Here is a 20,286-nt window from a genome sequence, read left to right as displayed (position 1 = left end):
ATGCTTACTCTACCAGTAGTCCCACTGAATTCAATGGGTCCAGACCCCAAATAAGAATGGATAGGATTGTAGTTTAAATCTCTCAAGCAAACCACAGGATTTCTCTCTTTCCCTTAAAGACAACACTCCCTCTCATGTACCCATATGGGGGGCGGGGAGGGGGAGCTTAGCCTTACACAGCTGACAGACAGGCATTCACCAGGAGAACTTTCCTACTTTTTTGGTGAATGTTTCTCCCCTGCATTGTTTTAATAAAACAGACTTCCTCCTCCTATCCACGACTACTGTGCCAGGTAAAATCTAGATATTCGTAAAGCACGTGAAGCGTTTCGAACACTTAAAAGCGCTATACAAAAGTTGAGCATGATTTATTCTTTTTAACACCAGCCTTCTCAGCAGCAGCAGCAGCAGCAGCAGCAGCAGCAGCAGCAGCAGCAGCAGCAGCACTATCCATTTCCCTAGCAATACATTTGGCTGATTTGGGGCGTGAAAAGTACGAATATGCTGATGGGAATCCGAGAGCTCTGCTTGACCCTTAGGAAAAAGGTAGCGGTTGGAATCTGTGACAAGGAAGCGGCTTTTATTTCCCCCGCAGGGATTTCTCGGTTGCGCGACTGGCGAATCTGCCGAAAGCTTTCTCCGACTCGCGCTTTCCTGCCTGTGCCTCGCTCTCTCTCCTTCAGCCCCGCGTAGCTCCCCTTCCCAATCCCGTTGCCCGGATGGCCATGGCCAGTCCAAGCACTTTCCAAAGAACTACGGCAAGCGGCTAAGTCCAATTCCTTCTGGCTTCTCCTCAGACCGCTTTCCAGTCCTCCCACTCGGCCGTCCATCCTATCCCGATCCCAGACGCCCGCGCGCGAGGAGGAGGAGGAGGAGGAGGGAGACGGCCCGGTGCGAGTGGCCGGTGGGCGTAGCTCTGGCCGCTGCCTACGGAAGCGACCCCCCTTCTCGCCGCACCGCGAGCCTCGAGAGGCCGTCCCTACGCCCGGAGCAGCGGCCGCTGCGCGGATCAGAAGTCGCCGACCTCGCTGCGGTTGCTGCGGCTTCCTCCTCACAGCCGTTGCCAGGCGAAGCGAGAGGGCGGGTCCGAAGGAGAGGGACCGGCCCATGGACCAGCCGGGCCTGGAGCGGAGCCCGGAGGAGTCGCTGCCGCTGCTGCCGCTGCTGCCGCGCGGGGAGGCCTCGCGAAATGCGGGCGTAGCGCGGAGACGAAGCTGCCCTCGCTGCTGCGCCAGCCGGGCCCGGGGCCCTTTTTCGTCGCCCGCCGGGGGCCTCTGAGGGAGGAGCGACCGGACAGGCGGATGTCGTTGCCGCCGCCGCTGCCCAGAGCCTGAGGCGGCGCCTCTTTCCTCCTCCTTTATTCCCTCTCCAGCTCGGCCTCTCCCTGCTGCCTGGACGGACTCGTCTCGCCGCGCGCTCTTCTCAGCCGCCGCCGCCGCCGCCACCATGTCGGCCAAGGTGCGCCTGAAGAAGCTGGAGCAGCTGCTGCTGGACGGGCCGCGGCGCAACGAGAACGTCCTGAGCGTGGAGGCGCTGCTGGACCTGCTGGTCGGCCTCTACACCGAGTTCAGCCGCGACTCGCCGCTCCGGAGGGACAGGCTTGTCTCCGACTTCCTCGAGTGGGGTGAGAACCGGGAATTGCGCTGCGCGGGGGGAAGCAGCGAGGCTGTGCTGGAAAGGCGGCTTGCTGTAACCGTATAAAAGATGCCGTTCTGTGCACGCTTAACCTGGCGGTTCACCCCCACTGAACTCGGGAGAAGGACGGGGGGTTGACGACTTGCGTCTCTAAATCTGTTATCGGGAAAGCTCCCGGGTGTGTTTCGCGCATGGAAGGAACAAGGCGCGGGGGGGGGGGGGGGGGGGGGGGGGTTTGTTTTATGGGGGGCGGGGGGGGGGGGGGGGGGGGGAGGCGAGAGCGAGTTTGTTTTATGGGAGCCTGACATGGAGGGGAACGTGGCTCCAAGTAAATTGTGCGTGTGTAGATCTGACAGCTGAGGTTGAGCAAAGTGACACTAGTATTTGTACAGGACGAGGGGGGATGTAGCGTTGCCAGATTGTGATGGGAGGGTGGGAAAGGATGATGGGGTGGGTAGCGTGTCTAGATGAACAAGGATGGTGTGAATCTTTTGGTGACTGGAATGGGAGAGAGACCAAAACGTTGTTTAAGAACAATGGAGTAGAACTTACTTGTGGGTAGACAACAGGCCTGTAATGGTGGTTGGTTGGGTGGAACTGGTAACAGTGATTGAGTAGGGAGTGTAATTGCTTTTGTGCTGACTACAGGGATCTAATCGTAGGTATTGGTGGAGAGGGAGTATCACAGCCTATCGATTAGAACTCCATTATGAGAGTCCGGGAGTGATGACAACAATGAGGGAGCAGGAAAGGGTGTTTAGTGGTGTTTAGTCAGCAGGGGTCACATCAAATGTATAAAGCTTGTAGCATATAAAGGAAGAGAACAAGTATATGAACTAGGAAGAGAAGAGCTGGGGAAGCATTTTTTTTAATGGTGATAATTTATAGGTGTGGAAGTGGGATTAGCTTCATTTGAAGGCTAGAAGCACTTCTGAGGTCTGGGGTGGGAGATGGTAGGTCAGGGGGCACAATTATCCAGGAGATGGTGGGTAAAATATTTTAGCAAAAGTTGGTGGATTTGGATCATTTGAGGGTCTCAGTCAGTAAGCTATCATGTAATGACTTTGACAGCTTATGTGGCTTGTAGTGATAAGGTAGGGAAGTTTAGTTAGCATTGGTGGTGGGGTGGGTGGAGTAGAGAGCATTGACTCATAAAGGGAAGCGGCAAGGATGTAGAAGAAAGATAATGTTGCTTATGCAAGAACAGATTAGGAATGTTGTTGGAGTATGGAGGGCTGGAATTGGCTATATCTGGAACAATAGTTCTTGGCCTAGGAAGAAGTGAGGACTAACCCAGATCAGAGTACAAAGATGAACAAAGTCTAGTGAAGATAATATTTACAGAGTATGGATAAATTATGTATTGTGAAGATGGATACTTCAGGCTATTAAATAGCAGAGGTAACAGTATAGGGATAATCTGCATTGTATTTATATGTGGCATTTATAACCTGTCTTTCCCTGCAAGGAGCTCAAGGCGGCATAAATGAGCCTTTTCTTCTCCATTTTATCCCCACAACAACATTGTGAGTGAATTTTGAGTGCAAGTTGGTAACAGGCCCAAAGTCACACTGTGAGTTTTCTGGCCAAGTGAGACTTGAACCCAGATCTTCATAGCCTAACTCCATAACCAGTATAAAACACTATACCATTAGGCAAATACTTTTTAATATTAGGGCTATGGAAAGAAGATGTTTATTTCCTGAAGGTGACAGTCCAGAATGTTACTCTGGCCAATAATATTGTAGGTGTGAAACAGAGAGGAACCTAATTTTGTTATAGGGGGAGTCAGGTGGTCTGTGGAAGAGATTTAGGACAAGTTCAGTGCTAAAGTTTTACATTGTAGCCTGAGTGAAGGAGTTCTTCCTTCCACACATCCTAGAGAAGCATTTTGGGAAGAAGAATGGTTATAACAGGAGTTGCATTCCTGATTGGGAACATAACAACTTATAAACATTGCTGGTTCTGATCAAAGGCCTATGAAACGTTTTGCTTCCCATAATGGTCAACCAAATGCCTATAGAAAGAAAAAAAAAGACATAAGGGCGATAGCTTTCTGTAGCTGCTGTTCCCTAGCAGATGGAGATTCAGAGGCAGCATAGAGCCAACATTTCTAGTGGCTATTAATAGATTTAGCCTCCATGAATTTGTCTAATCCCCTTTTAAATCTATCTACATTGGGAGCCATGTCCACATCATATGGCAGGGAATTCCATAGTTTAAGTATGCATTATGTGGAGAAATGCTTTCCTTTGTCCTAAATTTTAATTATTATTTACTGCTTAGAGAGCTTTGACTTTTGGGTGGTATAGAAACAAAATTAATAATTATTTATTCAGCTTCATTGGACAACCTTGAGGTCTTATATTAGCAGAGAGGGAGTACTTTTTTGTTTGCTCAATACATCATTTTATGGACTTCTGTTTTCTAGACGTCCATTTTAATTGTTTCTTTTCCTAAACCAAATATTGTCAACATCACCTTTACTGACAAGGAAGTTTATGATCATTTTGCTTGCTCTTTTCTTCTCTTTTGCGCCTCTTTGAAAGGGGAAGTATTTGCTAGCATTTGGCCTGGGAGTTAAATTGTTACACCTAATGTGGTTCATGATTTAGAAATTAAGAGTAGTGCTTGGCCTGTTAAGAGTAGTGCTTGGCCTGGCTTTTACAGTGGTTATATTACTGGACAATGCAACATATTCAACAGCTTTTCTCTCTCATACCTAAGTCAATACTTGGGATGAACTGAGAGCCTGAGAGCACGGTGGGAATGGCAGCAGTTTCCAAGCATCTCCTCCTTAATACTGGTCTAAATATTAATGTAGGCAGAGAGAAGAACCTGTGGCTGCCTGAATATGCCATATTTTTCAGTAAAGCTGAAATCTGGTGGTATTTCTGACTTGCTTGGAATTTGTTTTAGATTTTTTGTATTTTGATAAAATTTTATAGTATTTTATAGTATTGTATTTATAAACTTCTAAAATCAAGTGGACCTAACTGTGTGCAGGCTGGTTGTCTACAATTTTAGGCCCCAACTTAAACTGACACCACAGTAGATGATTTGCTGAATTTCTGAACAAGCCTGGGAACATGGTAATGGACCTACTACAATGTCTGGAGGCTAAAGATTGGAGGGACTGTAACTCAGTGGTACAGCACATGACTTTCATATGGAAGACCCCAAGTTCAGTCCTGGCTTCTCCAGGTACAGTTGGAAAGACTGTTGAGAGCTGCTGCCAATCAGTGTCAATAATATTGGGTTAGATGGATGCAAAATTTGATGCCTTTTAATACAGCTTCCTGTGTTCCTAAGATGAGAGGCTATTCAAGTGAAATGACTTTTCATGCTTTCACATGGCAAATTTCTTCTTCAGTTTATTTGCCTGGATGCAAGGGTCAACCTGTTAACTCACTGAGATGAGTGGGGAAAATGAGATGAGTTGGAGAAAAGCAGTTTAATGGGCCCTTCATTCGGTGGGAATTTCAGAAGGGGATTGTTGTATGCCAACTCTAAAAGATGGGCTTCTTCTGAGATGCTGTGGCCTAAACCTACAAAAATAAAGCATTTTTTTAAAGATTAGTACATTTCCAGACTTTGATATTGTGTGTTTAGATGCTCTTTTATTATACTAGTTAGATTGTGTGAGAGTGGCTGGTGGTGCTGGCACTGGGGACTTAAGATAAATAAAAATGTGTGTAGAAAATATGGCACCAACATATCCTTGGCTTTGTGCCAGGCTAAGCTTAGCCTGAAATGCCAAGATAATCCCATGACTTTTCTTAGCTTGTTCTACCTGGAATGGGTGGAGGAGAGGAGAGGTGAAGCAGGCGCTCAGATTCCATTCTTTGAACAGTGTCTTTTCCTGTCAGATTTGTTGTTAGGGGTGTGTTCATGAGCAAATAGCCAAAGGAATATGGTTGTTCTAGACAATACTCATACTATTTTGTGAAAACATTTGGATTAAAAATATACAGACTATAGAAAAATTACATTTTGTAGTAATTTTATAATTTTAAGTACACCGATAATGAAGCGTATGCAGCGATTAAACAGGTTAACATAGTAAAAAGTACTCAGCACAATTAATTTAAAAAATGCCCCTGGGAAGGGACGCATCTTTGTAATGAGTGTAGAAATCTGTGTTGGTTAGCACACTGCTCTCAAATCCTGGATGTTACTGTTCTTGATTCTTACTCTTAGTAATACTTACTAGTGCACTGAAATCTTAGAGCAGTTGGCTCTCAATTTCTGTAAAGACCATTGCTCTTTGTTACACATTAACCAAGAGGATTCACTTCCTGGAGTCATATATTGATGTCAATAATATGATTGCCAATGGAATAATTAAACACTGTCTAACATCAGCTTTGGAAACCCACCGCATTGATTTGTTGTTTTGTGGCATATGTACAGTATAGCTCCATCAAAGCAGATTCTCTCATTATATTTATATAAGTCAGTTGATGTAATGTTGCATAATAATATAATTTGTATTGTATGTGCAATCTTATGCTGGATGTCAGAAAAGAAATGGTGTATATATCTGGTGACAGGTATATTTCTGGAGATGTATATTTTTGAATTCTGATCCCATTGACATAACGTACATATTATTATTAACTCAGTTTGGACATCAAGATTTCAGTTTAATAAGCTAAGATGCAGATGTCTTTCAGGCATCCTTCTACAAACACTTTGCTTTGGTCCTTGTGCAAGTGGTGAAACAAGTTAAGAACTGTAGTTGATCATATCTTCCAGTTACTTCTGAATTGGGAAACTGTGGTTAACAACTTCTAAACAAGATGAAATATGAAAGCCAACTGTTAAGCAGGCCTTCATAGTCTGGTTTGTTTGAAAGTTGTTAATTGTATTTACCAGTTCAAATGTAACGGGAAGCTATGATCAACTGTGGTTCCTGCTTTGTTTCCCCCTTTGCAGTAAGGAAAAACGAAGCAACTGCATGTAAGTGTCTGAAGCTAATGCACATCTTGATTTATTATTGATTGTCTGATCACGACCATAATGCATGGGTCCTCAACCTTTATGGACTGTGGGCACATTTCAGAATTGGAAACATTGTTGTGGGCATCACCACAAAACACCTTTTCATCGGGTTGTTGTTTCAAAATTGGAAGGTGAAATGGAATCTTTGTGCCCTTTTGACTGATATTGCAAAACTGGAAGGATAAATGCTCACCCCACAATACAGTATATTCTGGATGTTATAATGATGTACAAAATGGATACTTTGGAAATTTGGTGCACTTTTGCTGAATCCTATGTATACTTGCTAAAAAGTTGTAAGCATTTCATACAAACCCTTGTACATATATGAAAATAACTGACATTAAAATAAAATGTCAAAAATGTTCAGGTGTCCATAGGTACCAGGTTAGGGACCAGTTAGGATGCACCATTGGAGGCCTGTGGGAAAAGGCCTATGGACCCCTGCCATAGTATAACTGATAAATGAGTTATAGTCAGTACTTTAAAAAGCATTCATTTAAAGCTTTGTAATAGAAAGGAAACTCAAGGTGTATTTCATTCTAAGGACTTGGGGCAGCAAAGCTAGTTACATTAATTAAACTCTCATCTAAAGGCAGTATGTTAATAATTTTAAAAACTCACTTGTTTATACTGCTTTCTTTCTGTGGTGAAGGCTAGTCATGTGACTGGATTGTCCATTGACTGCGTAGTTGACTAGTTGCAGAGAAATATTCTGTGAAGCTAGGCCTGCAATTGTGTGACAACTTAATTTTTTATATCATTATGGCCCAGTTTGTTAGTAAGGGTAGGAATTAGGGGGATCTCTTTTCTTGTCATCTGGTTGCAGCAACCAGGGATTTTTACTTTAGGTATTTCGAAGAAGGATATTAGGAACCATGTTCACAGGCCAGGACCACCCAGGGTTCTGGGTTGTCTGTTTCAAAGAACCAGGGAATACTTTGTGATCAGGACTGCCAGTCTTCTATTTAAAGTTCCTGTAATGGGTTGAACTTGGGACTAAAACATTAGCACATGCTGAAAAAATTGAAAGTATTGGATTAAATATATTTGTTCTAATGAAGTCAAAAATAGATTATCAATCTTGGTCCAGTGAATTGATCTAATTGCTCTTGACTTATTAGTAGCCAAAGTGTAGTTGTAGACTAATTTATTCATTTGCTAAAAATACCAGCCTTTAATAACAGATTTTAAGGTGTCTACTTCCATTCTACTGCCGTATAATAAGGTCCCCTTTTTAAAATTGGTGACGGAATTCTGTGACTAAAGGAAAAAGGATGCTGCAGTGCTATTTTGTATTGTAGCAAACATCCAGTGATTTCTTTGTGTACTAAGTCATTGCTCTTAATATACATTTGAACTTATTATTTACATTTTGTGGTCATAGCATTATATCCATGAAGAGGGGTATGCGTCCATCTGTTCAGCAAGCCTGGTTGTATTGATATGGGTAACATTAAGCATAGAGTCATAACATACTTACACATAAAAACGCATACAGTTTTGATCTTGCCACACCCTGTCTCTGTCTACGTATGGTGTGTTCAAAGTTGTTCACAAAGTAGATGTTCTGGTGTGTAATTAACAGTGTCCTGAATTGTTGCATTGGTAAAACACCCTGATTTAATTCTGAAGTGGTGCAATGACCCATGCATTGACCCTGACCACCTAATTCTATTCACTTTTGCCTTGTATAGCAGACTATGGCATCAGACTGAATGTATTTTTTTAATTATTGAAATGCATGTGTGAACCACCATCTGGTGCTATAGGGACATATAACCAGCTGGATATATGTAAAATCATTTACAAAGAAATATAGTACATTTTCCTAATATCTAAATAAAAACTTTTCTTAAGAAGGGCCAAAGTTATTTCCGTGACTTGTGACCTCCCTTTAGGCTATGGATACTAAAAAGAAAGCAACAAGGCAGTGCTGAGTTGTTGGAACAGTCTGAATTCTTATCAATATACTACTTTGCAGTGATTGTGAAATGGAAAATTATGCTAACTTGCACAGTATAATTTGGAAAAAAAAGTTTTATCAGAAACTGTTTTGTTGTATATTTATTGTACTGAGAGTATTTAGTATACAACAACATTTTAAAAAAGACAGCAGTTTTTTGTTTTTTTGCTTTGGCCCAGTATAGCAAATTCAATATTTCCATCCAAAATATGTAAGGACAATAATTTATTGCATAATTCAGTTGATGTGATATAAGTGTTAAATTAAATAGACAGTTTTTGCATGCTTGTAAAATGTAAAGGATATACGATGGACGCTACCTTCTATTATTTAAATTTAAGAAAAAAACAGAGGTACTACAAATGGTTGAAGCTAATAAATGGTTAACAGCAAACAGAAGTATGTATGATATACTGAAAACCACTAATGTAACATAAGATGAGTCATATTTGATCCAGACCAAGGGTCCATCTAGTCTGGCAGTCTGTTCACAAAGAGGCCAACCAGTTGCCCACTGGAAACCCACAAGCAAGACATGTTTGCAAAGGCACCCTTATGCCCATGCTCCCTAGCAACTAAGAGGTATACCGCCCCGAGGCTTCGGCGAATGGGGCGGCATAAAAATGTTTTAATAAATAAAAAAATAAATAAATATACTGCTTTTTTATACTGCAGGGAGCATAGAGCCATCAGGATTAGTATCCTTCAATAACTTTATCCTCAAGGAACTTGTCCAGTCTCCTTTGAAAGCTGTCCAAATTGTTAACCATCACTACATCTTGTGAAAGGGAATTCTCTAGTTTTTTCTGGGCACTGTGTAAACAAGTATTTCCTTTTATCTTTCCTGAATCTCTATCCAGTTGGTTTCCTGGGATGATGATGATCCTGGATCCTTCTATATAAGAGGAAGAAAGAAATGTCTCCCAATCCACTTTCTCTGAATCATGTATAATTTTTCATCCTTTTCCTAAGCAATTCCAGCTGTTGTAACCTTTCCTCAAAGAAAAGTCGCTCCAGATTCTGGATCTTTGATCGCTTTAGTCATCCTTTTTTGTACTTTTACTAATTCTACAGTGCCCTTTTTTAGGTGGGTTTACCAGAACAGTTTGCCATATTCTGAGTGCAGTTGTACTTTAGATTTATATGAGGCAGTAGGATGTTAGCAGTTTATTTTCAGTTCATTTCCTAATTATGCCTAACATGGAGTTTTCATTTTTCCCTGCAGCTGCAGACTGGATTTACATTTTTGTTGAGCTCTCCACCATAAACCCAAGATTTCTTTTTTGAGAGTAACTACAAACTGAGTTCACAGCAGTTTGGTGTTAGGATTTTTTGACTTTACATGTATATCGACAAATTTGAATCTGCAACACCTGCCTAATAGTTGTGTGTGCAAGTAGCATTCATTCACTGTTACAAATGAACTCAGAAAATAGAAACGTTTTTGTAGAATCACTGGATTTTTTCTGCTCCAACTCACTTTGCAATTGTTGGTGAAAGGCTTTATGTCCTAAGAAAATGCTTTCTGTCTCTTAGGAAAAACATTTCTTAGGAAATACATTTAGAGACAACCTGTTTACTTTGATACATATGTATGTAACCTAAGTTGCTCTTTAGCAGAATTGGCAAATAGTTGAACATTAATTCACCTTTTATTGCCAATGTTTGCTGTTGAATGTTTGTGGCATGCTACTTCAACATTACTTTTTGCCAAAGTACTTCAAATGGGGAAGGGCCATAGTTCTCTAGAAGAGTGCACACTCCACATTAAAAAAATTCCAGGCTTACTCTTTGGTATTGTGCTGCTAAAGGGTTCTTAAGAAGCAGGACTGGGAAGGGCTGCTACCAGTTCTTCCAGCAAAAAAATAATTGAATCTAATAGCAATATATCAAGCTAACATGCCACCTTTGCTAAGATGGAAAGGCATGGGCCTGCAGCCAGATGGGTGACCACATGTGGACCCAGAGCTGAGGACTGGCCTTAGAGGCCCCTTCCACTGTTCTACCTACTATTCTATTCTGAAGTAACCTCCCATACATTTAGATGTGTGACTGTAGTGTATGAGGCAGCAGATATTTTTATAAGTTCAGAAAATGGAATGCAAAAATAAAAGCACAAACAAGCTGTGGGGAGGTTGCAATCACAGCAAGGAGAGGAATCAAGGCAGATCCTGCTGCAGTGTCTGTCTCTTGGGATACCTGCAGGAGGATTTAGGGGACATTTATCCATCCTGTTTATAATCTGTTGAGACATAATTTAATGTTTCTTTTGTTTTCATTATATGTTTTTCATTTTCCTGATTTCCCACTCCCTTCGTTGTTCCGTAATTATATTCTTTGTTAAATCTGCATCCTTTTAGCATTTCCCTTAACTGTATTCAGCATGCTGTCCACTGTCTCCTCTGCTATGTCTCTCAAGTCTTTCCTTGTATTTAAATCTTCAGATGGAGGTAGTATTGAAAAGACAGCAAACATTAATAAACCAGCTCCTGGTTAAGCGGAGTAGCTATGTTAATTAATACAAAGTAGGTTATATAAGTAATGGTCAAAATGTGAGATGCAGGATTGTAGTAATTAGCACAGGAACATAAATGATCATGAATCACCCATAACAGTTGGACATTTTTACATCTGACTCCTGCCCTCTTGTATATTCTTCCCCTTAGTACTAGGAGTAGTGTCACTTTTGACCAAAGTCTTGTATGCAAAGCATTAGATCAGCCTTCTCCAGTTTGTGTCCATTAGTCATACAGGTTGGAGCTTGTGGAGTTGATGTCCAAAATATTTGGAAGGCACCAGGTTGTGAAAATTTTTGCTAGATACATTGTAGTATTATTGTATATTGAAGAATATTTTATAACTTCCCCAGGCTTTATCTTTTAGAGCTTGTTTTTGAGCTTGACATTGTGAGATGAAATTAAGAACTTAAAGATTCATATAGTTAAGAATTTGTAAATTCGTTAAGTTATTTGTAGAGTTCAAAAGATAATCTTTTGACAAGTTGAGTACACATTGAAGGTTGAGATTGGGAGATTTCTGTGATATTTCTTGTTGTCTTATATGTTTCAGAACCAAGGAAGAAACTTAATTATTGCCATGTTTAGGAGAGAGGTCCAGTTATTCAAATGACTGTAAGGCTTACCTCATCACATTTTTATATTTATGATTTGTCATTGAAGAATGACTACACAGCAAGGAAAGTGGTACTTATATTCATACCTCTCTTCCACTTCCTTTAGGCTCTGCTTTGATATAGGTATTAGTATATGATGGTGTGAGTTTCTTGTAAGCCAAACTATGTGGAGGACCACAGGTTTCCCACCTCTGCTATAAGAGATTATGTGAAAGAGTGCCACGAAATATTTAATGAAGTATAGGGACATTGGAACCTTGAGTAAAAGAAGGCATTTGAGAACTTGACCAGCTCATTTATCATGTTTTTCAATGCGCAGATGCTATGTTTTATGTTTACCACAGTTTTTTTAAAAACTTCTTTGGGATACCTTAAGATGAATAGAACATAATGTTTCATGTTACACTTCTGTTTTCTTGAAATTCAATGGCTTAACCACACCTCAATATTAATTTGGGAATTCCATTAGTATGTTTTGGAACTTAATCTTAAATCTTCTGCCGCAAAATTATTTGCTAATTTTGTTTGTGTGTCTGCTTAATTGCTTATCTGCCTTTTAAGACCATGATCTTTTCAAAGTATCTTCGGACAAATGTAAAATCATATTAAATATGAACAGTTTAAAAGAAAAGCAGCTACTAGGTTTTATACAGTATCAAAATATCTGTCAGCAGTAAATAATTTAAATGTCTTCAATGAAAAGCCAGGTGAAATAGAGTTTTAAAAAATACTCTTAAAAGCAGCCCCAATGGAGCCAGCCATATTTCTTTCAGGAGGGAATTCAGTAGAGTGGGGGCTGTTTCTGAGAGGACCCTATGTCTAATGCTGTCCAGTCTAATTATTCTGGTTGTAAGACTTACAATCAGGGACTCCAAAAGTGGTCCTAAAACATGATCAGTTCTGTAGTCCGCCATTCAAATAAGATGAACACACATTATTTAAGGCTTTAATTGTCAAAGCCACCTGGGACTAGGAAGCACAGCATCCAGTGGGTCTAGTACTGTTTGTTGTAATATGGTCTATGAGGGGCATTCAATGTATTCTTGGTATCAGCATGAAGAAAAAGAAATAATACATTGAAATAATTTTTATTTTTCAATGTAATCCCCCATAACTTCAATACACTTATTACATCTAGAAATTAACTTTTCAATTCCCTGTAAAAAATACCCTTCCTCCTTGTCTAAAAAATGTATTAATTACCGCCTTGAGCTCTTCATCGTCGGAAAATTGCTTTTCATGAAGATCTTTTTTTAAATTCGGGAATAGGTAGTAGTCACTGGGGGCAGGTCCAGGCTATAGGGTGGGTGGTTTATTTCTTCGAAACCACAGTCTCGCACAGCAACCTTCGAAACACGCACCATGTGAACGGGTGCGTTGTGAAGAAGCAACACACCTGCTGTCAGTTTTCCCTGCCTTTTTTCTTTAATTGCTTCTCTTAAATTACGCAGAGTGGTTGCGTAAGATGCTACATTTATAGTTTCACCTCTTTTAGTGTACTCAATCATTAAAATTCCCTTTGAGTCCCAAAACACTGTGGCCATGATTTTTCCGGCGAATTTCTTCAGAGGGTCAGCACCTTTTTTATGCCACTGCATGGGCTCCTGCTTACTTTCAGGGTCATAGTGATAAACCCAAGTTTCATCTCCAGTAACAATCCGGTTGAAAATTCTCAATGGATCTTTACCACAGAGCTCTAAAAACTCCCTACAGCACTTGACTCGCACTTGTTTCTGAGGCTTCATGAGCATTCGCGGCACCCATCTTGCACAGATCTTTGAAAGGTTAAGATGGTCATGAAAAATAGTAAATATGGTATCAACGGATAGGTTTGTCATCTCCGCTAACATTTTGATTTTTATTTGGGCATCTTCCAATACAAGTTTCTCAATTTTTTTCACATTTTCTTTTGTAGTGGCAGTAACCAGCCCGCCCAAGTGAGGGTTGTCTTCAGTGCTTTCTCTGCCCCTTTTAAATTCACTTGACCACTTTTGAACAGTAGATAATGTAAGCTGTCCTGAGCCCTTCGTGACAGGATGGCATATAAATATTCTAAATTAATTAAATAAATAAATAAGGTGCAGAGTCCTGGTAAACAGCTGCCATCTCTTCATGAATTATTTTTTGACTTTTTCCTAGTTTTGTAAGGAACTTAATCACAGCGCGGTGCTCGATTTTCTTCAACATTGTCGTGTCAGTCATTATGATTGTCTTTCACTGAGGATTACTAGAAAACTAATGATCACACTTATTTGAAATTTTGCATGTATAGCCTCAAATAGTGTCATTAGCTAATGAAGTAATTAAATTACCCACATCAAAAGCAAATCAACCCAATACCAAGAATACAATGAACTCCCCTCGTAGCCCCAATGAGGACTTGAGTGGCAGCATTCTTTACCATTTCTGCCTCATCTTCAAAGGCAGCCCCACATACAATGCATTATCTGGATGTAATAGGTCCACTTTCTCTAGTAGGGTCACAACTGATGCACCGGCTAAAGTTGGTAAAAGACACTTATCGCTATTGCTACCACATATACTTCCACCATACATACCAAATCCAAAAGGATCCTTGAGCTGTAAACTTAGTTCTCAAAGGGAATGCAATCCTATTTAATCCTAGGTGACTCCTTTCCAGATCAGTATAATTTCTACCCAAGGTAATCTTGCTTTGTCTGGATTTAGCTTCAGCTTGTTCACCTTTGTCCATCCTAAAATGGCCTTCAAGCACCTATTCAGAACTTGCACAGCTTCTTTGCGATTAGTAGGCATCGAACAAAGGTAGAGATGTGTGACAGCCATATATTTATGACACTGTAGCCCAAACCACCCAATAACTTGTATCAGTTAACATCAAGCAGATGTTAACATTGGGGACAAGATAGAACCCTGTGATACCCCACAATTCAAAAGATATGGGTCATAGCAGCATCCCAATGTAACCTCCTGAAATGGATCAGCTGAGTAGGATCAGAACCGTGGTAACTTTGTTCCGGCCCCCCCAAATCCAGCCCAGCTAGGTGATCCAGAAGGATGCCATGGTTGATGGTAGTGAAACCTAAGAGTGGTGGGAGGACTAGCACAATATCCATTCTTTGATGCAATATTTATACCAGGATGTCTGAGGCTTTTTCTGTCCCCAAACCAGGCCTGGAAAGGATCCAAATTATGGGTCAGTTCACAACATAGTTGAAGTAATTAACTCACAATTTCCCATGCACAAGCAGGAGTGAGTGAATGCCCTCCCTACTGCATGCTCCTTCCTCTAGCTTTTAAACAGCAACCTATAACTGGCTAGGTTATTAATTATGATGTGTTAACAGGGAGTGGTGCTACTGTAGGCCTTGCAGTTTTGAAAAATCAGGATCTGAATCAGACTTAGAGCAAAATAATTTAGAACCAGACCAGTGATGCCTATCTGCATAGCTTTCCATCTGATTGCAGGCTGAAGGGGGTGGTGGTGATAGCCTTAATCAGCCATAGCTGCAAGATATGGCCCTGAATCAGACTCAGACTTCTGCTTTACAACCTGATAAATCTTCTGCAGAAATTGAGCAGGAGGAAGACTTTGCAGGGGAGGAGGAATTCAGAGGGCCCATGCAGCTTCTGATGTCAACTGAAAGTGCCCCCTCAGTTGCTGTGATATTTTATGAGCTGGTTTCCCCTACTAGGAAGATGAGGGGAGGGGGTTAAGCTGGTGCAGAGTCTATAGAGCCTTTGCTGGGAACAATGTCTCTGTTTGCCCAAAAAGCTTTGTTGCCTGGATTTTTTTTTTTTACTGAACTCACTTCTTCATTTTGAATTGCCTGTACTATTTATGAACTCTTGTTTGCCTTGGATCATGTACCTTCATGTTTGATGCTCAGAGTACCTTCTTGCTCACATTTATTATGGCCTTTTGACTTCTCTTTGCCTAGAAATTTGTACCATAGAGATACTGCCTTGGAATCTGATGTTAGGCTTGTGACTTGGAATCTGTGAAACTATGAATTTTAGCCTTTTGAAACATGGCTCTGGAGAACAGTTTTGTCAACACCTTGGATAGACAGAAAGATGAAAAAATGAATCCTAGATAAAATAGAAACATAGAAACAGAGTGAGTATAGAAACAGAGTGAGTCAGAAGGGATCTTCCGGACCATCTAGTCTGACCCCTGGCTCTAGCCGGCTCTGCTCACAACATTACGACCATGTGCATGTCCGGCCTATCCTTGAACACCCTCACTGATGGGGCCTCAACCACCTCCAGTGAAAGCCCATTCCATTCCCTCGGGGTCCTAACTGTCATGAAGTACTTCCTGACATCTAAATTGAACTTTGGTTCCCTGAAATCAAACCAACTTTTCCTGGAAGCATACATATCAAAGCAGGTACATACTTTGGGTACACCATGAGGAAGTAAGACTCACTGGAGAAGAGATTCCAGACTATATGTTAAATCATATTAACATGGTTAATATGATCCTTTTCTGAAGGCAGAAAAAGAAAAATACCAATATAGATGGATGACTCCATAGAGGAAACCACAACCATGAATGTACAAGAGCAGAGCTTGGCATTCCAGGATAGAGCACTTTGGGGGCCATTCATTCATGAGTCTCCATAAGTCAAAGATGACTTGATGACACGCAACAGTAAAAAATGAATAAATGCCAAGGCACACCATTTTTTTCAGGACCTTTCCTAACTTCAAGAGTGCCTATATCTTTGCAAAATCCAGCTTGAACAGAACAGTAATGAGGCTTAAAGGCTGTTTTCTACAAAACATATTAACAAACAAGGTTTATATAAAGTGAATTAATCTGATTTTCTGTCTTTTTTGGAGTCACTAAAATTCTTTTCCTGAAATATCTGATTTATGATAAAATACTTAATTAGGGACTGTTTATGGTGATGAGAAGATCATTGAAACTCAGTCTTGCTAATCATGTTTAGTTCAGAAAGACAACTCTTTCAGTTGTAGAATGATGAAATTGCTTGTGTAATTCTTTATTACAGACATATCAATGACCTCTTTCTGTTATATGAGGGTTTGTTTTTTTTTTTAGGAATTTCCAGCTTATACTGAAAATGAATATTAAGTCATATTACCCTTCCTGAAATTCTTATTTCTTATTGAAATATTTTCTTACCCTCATTCTTACAGGTATTGGCTTGCAATCATTACATTTTCTAGGTCAGAAATTATTTGGAATTGCTGATGTAATGAATGTAATAATTACTATTCTGCAGAATTGCAAAATTAGTAAAACAGCATTTCATAATCAAGTTTTGAATTTCAAAGGCAAGTTATGCAAAGCAAACCAACTATGTACATTTTGCTAGTAAAGTTAGATTACTGTAGAGTTGGATTTTTTATATTTTAGAATATTCCACTGATGAAGACTGGCCTAAAATGCTGATCCAGTTTGTGTATAATGACAACCCAAGTGTAGTTTAAACCTTGGGTAGTGGCAAGTAGCTGGCTCTGCATGCTTCCATTTGAAATTAACTCATTAGTGTACCTAGAAACAAAACATGCCTTAACTGTGGGTGTCCAGATTTGAAAGTCATGTTAACTACCAGGAGTAATAACTAGTATGCATTCATTTGCTCCCACTTAGCCATGTGCAAGCCAAGTCTCTGTCTTTAGATATTTCCTCTATCTTTCCTTTTCAGTGTTAATCACAACGTATCTTTTTACCCAGTGCAGATGCTAAGCTTTCTTCAGTTTAAACCAGCTATTGACTCTGGGTGACAAAACTTTGCTTAAAATTAGCCAAACTTCCTCACTGGTCCACACTTAGAGGCTGGATGGCTAGAGCAGCTCCTGCAATTGCCAACCTTTCCAGAGGATTCTGTGGTGGTTGTATACCAGGATCATGAAAACAATGATCATGGATCCAGAGAACCTGACAAGTCATGGTTGTACAGAGAAACAATGGAACAAACTATGGAACAAATTTGATTTCTAAAGAATAAATCCTGGTGAAATGCCTTAACTGGTTTCAGATAACATTGTGCCAGCAATAGTAAAAAAACACTATGGCTTGTTGTATTGTCTGAACCCAGCTGTAAAGAACTTTCAGAACCATTCTGATACTGCATACTTGTGGCTTTAGTATGTCAAAATATGTACACTGGCTTGTATCCTTTAGGACTGAACATTCAGTGTGATACTGAGCAAGAACTTATCTGTATGGTGTTGTTGCACGTGGCCAACTTCACTTCTTGAACATTGAGCTGACAACGTGTTTGTGTCCATGTGCATGCTCACACTTGCACATACTGTTAGTAGGTCAGCATGGGACCTGCCCAGGCCACTATTTCCAAGCATGCTGTACTGCATATGCAGCTGATGCAGTTAAGGTAAGGTGATGGATACATTCAATACTACACAAATATATTTGTTTCCTTAGGCACCTGATGCCACACTTAACTGGGCATGAAAAGCACACATGCACGAGGGGTGAAAAGATAGCCCAATATCTCAGATAGCATGTTTTTATCTTATTTGAAATTCACACATGGGTAAATGTGATTGTACTATACTATATCAGATTGTACCATATCAGATTGTATATCAGATTGTACCATACTATATCAGATCTATGCTTTATCCAGTCCAGTATTTGGTTTACACAATAGGCAACCAGCCTATTGTAAAAAACCCACTATTGGACATCAGAAGAATACCGCCTTTGTGCTCATGTTTCTCAGCAGCTGGTGTACATAGGCATACTGCCTCTGAGTCAGTGGGTGGCATATAGCTGTCAGGACCAGTAGCTATTGATAGCCTTACCTTCCATGAATTTTTCTCATTCCCTTTTAAAGCCATCCAAATTGGTGGCTATCAGGACATCTTGTGGTAGTAATTTCCATATTTTTAACTCTGTGCTGTATGAAGAAGTACTTCGTATTGTCTGACCTGAATTTTCCACCAGTCATTTAGATCAGATGAGCTCAAGTTCTAATAAGATATGAGAGGAAAGCAAAATTTGCTCCCAGTGCCCTTTCTTCATGCAACTCATAATGTTGTACACTGTATTATGGCTCTCCTCACAGTCCCAAATGTTGTACTCTTTCTTCCCAGGAGAGTTGCTACAGTCCTTTGATCCTTTTAGTTTTTTGCACTTTTCCCAACTCTACAATACCTGTTGCTGCTGCTGCTGCACTGACCAGAACTGTATCCAGTATTTCCAGTATGGTCTCACTATAGATTTTCATCAAGGCAATATGATCATGGTACTTTTATTTTCAGTGTCTTTCCTAATTATGCCTAACATAGAATTTTCCTTTTCATAGCTGTACACTGGGTCTGCATTTTCATCAAACTGTTGTTCATAATCCCAAGATATCTTTCTTGGTCAACCACAGCTAGCTCAGATCACTTCAGCATACATGTGAAGTTAGGATGTTTTGCTCTCAAATGCAATACTTTACCATTGTGTGTATTGAACCCCATTTGTCATGCTGAATCCCATTTTCTCAGTTTACAGAGATTCTTTTGGAACTCTACACAATCCCTCTTTTGTTTTAACTACCCTCGGTAATTTGATGTCATTGACAAACTTGTTCACTTCACTGCCCTCTCTCTCTCATTCTCTTCTTGTTCCCGATCATTTATGAACAAGTTGAAAAGCATTGGTTCCAGTACAAAGCCCTGTGAGACCCCACTGTTTACATGCTCTACCGAGAGAATGTACCATTATTATTCTCTGCTTCCTGTGTTTTAACCAGTTATTGATCCATTAGTGGAAATGAAACAGCAGGAAGGGTAGGCACTTATATGTTCCAAAGCAGAAGATTAAACTCAGGGTCACCTCTCTTCTGGTCAGAGCCAACTGTTCTAGGGCACAGGTGTTTAGGGCATAAAGAAATCCAACCATATTGCAACTGCATTTATCCAGTCAATTGATAAATTTAGCATTTTCATTGAAACTGGGACTTTTAAAAGGTGCTGTAGGTCAGTGTAATTTTTCACATCACAGATGAAAGAGGCACAGTATAATCTGTTTTACTGGAACTTGTAAGAAATGCTAACTAGTGCTCTTCTATTTGCTTTTCTTGTCTCTGTATAGAGAAAGAGCGTAAAATACTAGGAAGTGCTCCCTGCAATGCTATGATCAGTAGGTGACACCCAGTGTTGCATGAGCAATTACTTTAAGTTTATGCATATAGTGATGTGCCTTTCTGTGTCACTTGCACCAGGTTTGGGTTTTGAGATGTCATATAATGTTCATGCTTGAACTTTCAGAAGATTTTTATTCAGAAATAAGTAGTACTTGCTCATCAGGGGTAGGAATTAATGTTTCAGTTTCTGAACTTTGAACTTCTTTCATTACAGGATGTGTTTTTTTAAAACTATGCACAAAAATTAAGTTTCTTTGTTCCTAATTCTTTCAGTGTATGCATTTCAGTGCACTTTTTCCACTGGAGAACTGTATTGCAATATTTAGTGGAGTGCAAAAATGGGAACGTAATTGCATTCTGGTTTGGATGAAAGTATGAGTTTATTAGGTCACTGTGCTAAAATGCAAAGCAAATTGATTTCTCCCCAACTAAGT

The 20,286-nt window shown here is 40.3% G+C and overlaps 1 protein-coding gene across 1 annotated transcript in view; it reads left to right on the top strand.

The window, feature by feature from the left end:
- The first annotated feature begins 1,317 nt into the window (after nucleotides 1-1,317).
- The window catches only part of CDC42BPB (CDC42 binding protein kinase beta), a 133,890-nt gene continuing 114,921 nt past the window's right edge, over nucleotides 1,318-20,286 (top strand). Inside the window, 1 exon segment of the mRNA XM_044435862.1 lies at nucleotides 1,318-1,624. Within this exon segment, the coding sequence (XP_044291797.1) occupies nucleotides 1,447-1,624 (178 nt within the window). The 5' untranslated portion in view covers nucleotides 1,318-1,446.

Source organism: Varanus komodoensis, unplaced genomic scaffold (genome assembly GCF_004798865.1).
Source record: "Varanus komodoensis strain SLA01 unplaced genomic scaffold, ASM479886v1 scaffold3, whole genome shotgun sequence".
NCBI classification, from domain to species: domain Eukaryota; kingdom Metazoa; phylum Chordata; class Lepidosauria; order Squamata; family Varanidae; genus Varanus; species Varanus komodoensis.
Note: the sequence above shows the minus strand (reverse complement) of the source record. Positions and strands in the feature narration are given on the sequence as shown.